Source organism: Myotis brandtii, unplaced genomic scaffold (genome assembly GCF_000412655.1).
Source record: "Myotis brandtii unplaced genomic scaffold, ASM41265v1 scaffold326, whole genome shotgun sequence".
Taxonomy (NCBI): Eukaryota; Metazoa; Chordata; class Mammalia; order Chiroptera; family Vespertilionidae; genus Myotis; species Myotis brandtii.
In genome coordinates, this window is record NW_005362534.1 from 2,762,577 (window position 1) to 2,764,148 (window position 1,572).

Here is a 1,572-nt window from a genome sequence, read left to right on the forward strand (position 1 = left end):
GGCCCCAGGCCGAAACGCGCCGCGCCACATTGAGCGAAGCAGCAGTTCTCCGGAGCCAGCAGGCGCTCCAAGTAGCGGCCACACAGTCCCAGGGCCTCGGTGACCTGCAGGTAGCTGGCGGCCTCCAGCGTGTCCTCCACGGTGTCCATGGAGAGCGGCAGCCAGGCGGTGTAGATGAAGTCCAGCAGGCGCTGCAGGCCGGTGGCCGACGGCACGTGCAGGTGAATCACGCGTGCCCGGGATTCCAGGGTGTGGCTCTTGAACAGGGCCCTGAAGTAGTCGCTGGAACACGCGAGGAGGGACCTGTGCACCGGGAACTCGCTGCCCTGGGCCTCCAAAGTCACGTCGCACAGGAAGCCCTCGGCGCGCAGGGCCTGGTAGCCAGTGAGCAGCGCGCTGCCATGAGCTTTGCAGTAAGACAGGAAGTAACTCATGCTGTGCAGGGTGGGAAGCGGCCGGCTTGGGGCTGGGGCCCGCCGGGCGTGGCCTGAGGCATCCTGGGGCCCCACAAGCCAGCCTCAGGGACCCATTTTTTCCCTGCTCAGCTTAAAGCCGGGGGATCCTTCATCAGATTCGTAGATCTCCCCGTCTCCCTCTCAGAGACAATTCGGTCTGGAACGGCTTCCAGAAGCCCCTAGTGGTGGAGGGCACCTAGGCTTCCGGGAGGTGCAGGGTTTGGTTTCCACGGCTGCCAGTGCATTGCCCAAAGCCCCCACACCGGCCCAGTTTGGGGAGCCCACACCTGCGCGCCAGGGGCCGCGCACCATCACCTGGAAGGGCTGAGCTGCGAGTGGACCTACTCCCGCGGATACTGGATCTCCGACGGCTCAGATGCGCAGATGTCGGCCGCCTCGGGGCGTCCGGGAGTAGAGGCGAGGGCTCTGACCTCCCGAGGGTGGATGAAGAAGACGGGTTCTGCGGGCATCCGCGAGGACAGGGGACAACTGGCTATGGGGCGGGATGGGGGGTGAGCTTGTTCCGCGCAGAGGATCAAATCAAAGCCTAGGGGATTAGGAAGGGGGGGTGCGGGTCAGCACGGGCAGTCGGAGGCGTGATTGGATGCTGCTCATAACAGGCCGGTAGCTCACAGCGACAAGAATAGCGCGCGGCCTCGGCCTCCCCGGCGCGCCCCGCCCCGCGCCCCGGCTGCTGGACGCGAACCGAGAGCCGGGATACGGGAGGAAGCGGCGGGGGCCTGGAACCTGACTCCGGCTACTCAGAGAGTCGCTGGTCTCCAGGGGGTCCCTGAAACTCGATTGCGGTTTGGGAAGAAGCGCTCATTGGAGAGGCTTGAGCCATTCAGGGTCCCTTTAGGGAGGGGAGGCCGGCTGGGCTGGAGGAGTGTCTACCCCGTGGTGTCCCAGGAAGGAAGCCTCCGGCTCCCAACTTTGTGTTTTAATCCGGAGAGAGCAAGGATTAAGCGGCGACTTTGCGCGTTGACACCCTGGAGCCCTGGGTGCTCAGAGGAGCCACTGGCGGGAACACGCCCAGAGGAATCTGGGCTCCTGGCTAGCGGCGCTAGGTAACACCCTCACCTGGACTCAGCTTGCAAGGTTCTGACCCGCTCTACGC

General features: G+C 65.1%; 1 protein-coding gene across 1 annotated transcript in view; it reads right to left on the bottom strand.

Annotated features, from left to right (window-relative positions):
• Positions 1-486, bottom strand: part of KLHL34 (kelch-like family member 34) — a 3,045-nt gene extending 2,559 nt beyond the window's left edge. Inside the window, exon 1 of the mRNA XM_014543435.1 lies at positions 21-486. Within this exon, the coding sequence (XP_014398921.1) occupies positions 21-434 (414 nt within the window). The 5' untranslated portion in view covers positions 435-486. The remainder of the gene's footprint in view (positions 1-20) is intronic.
• Positions 487-1,572: the final 1,086 nt, after the last annotated feature.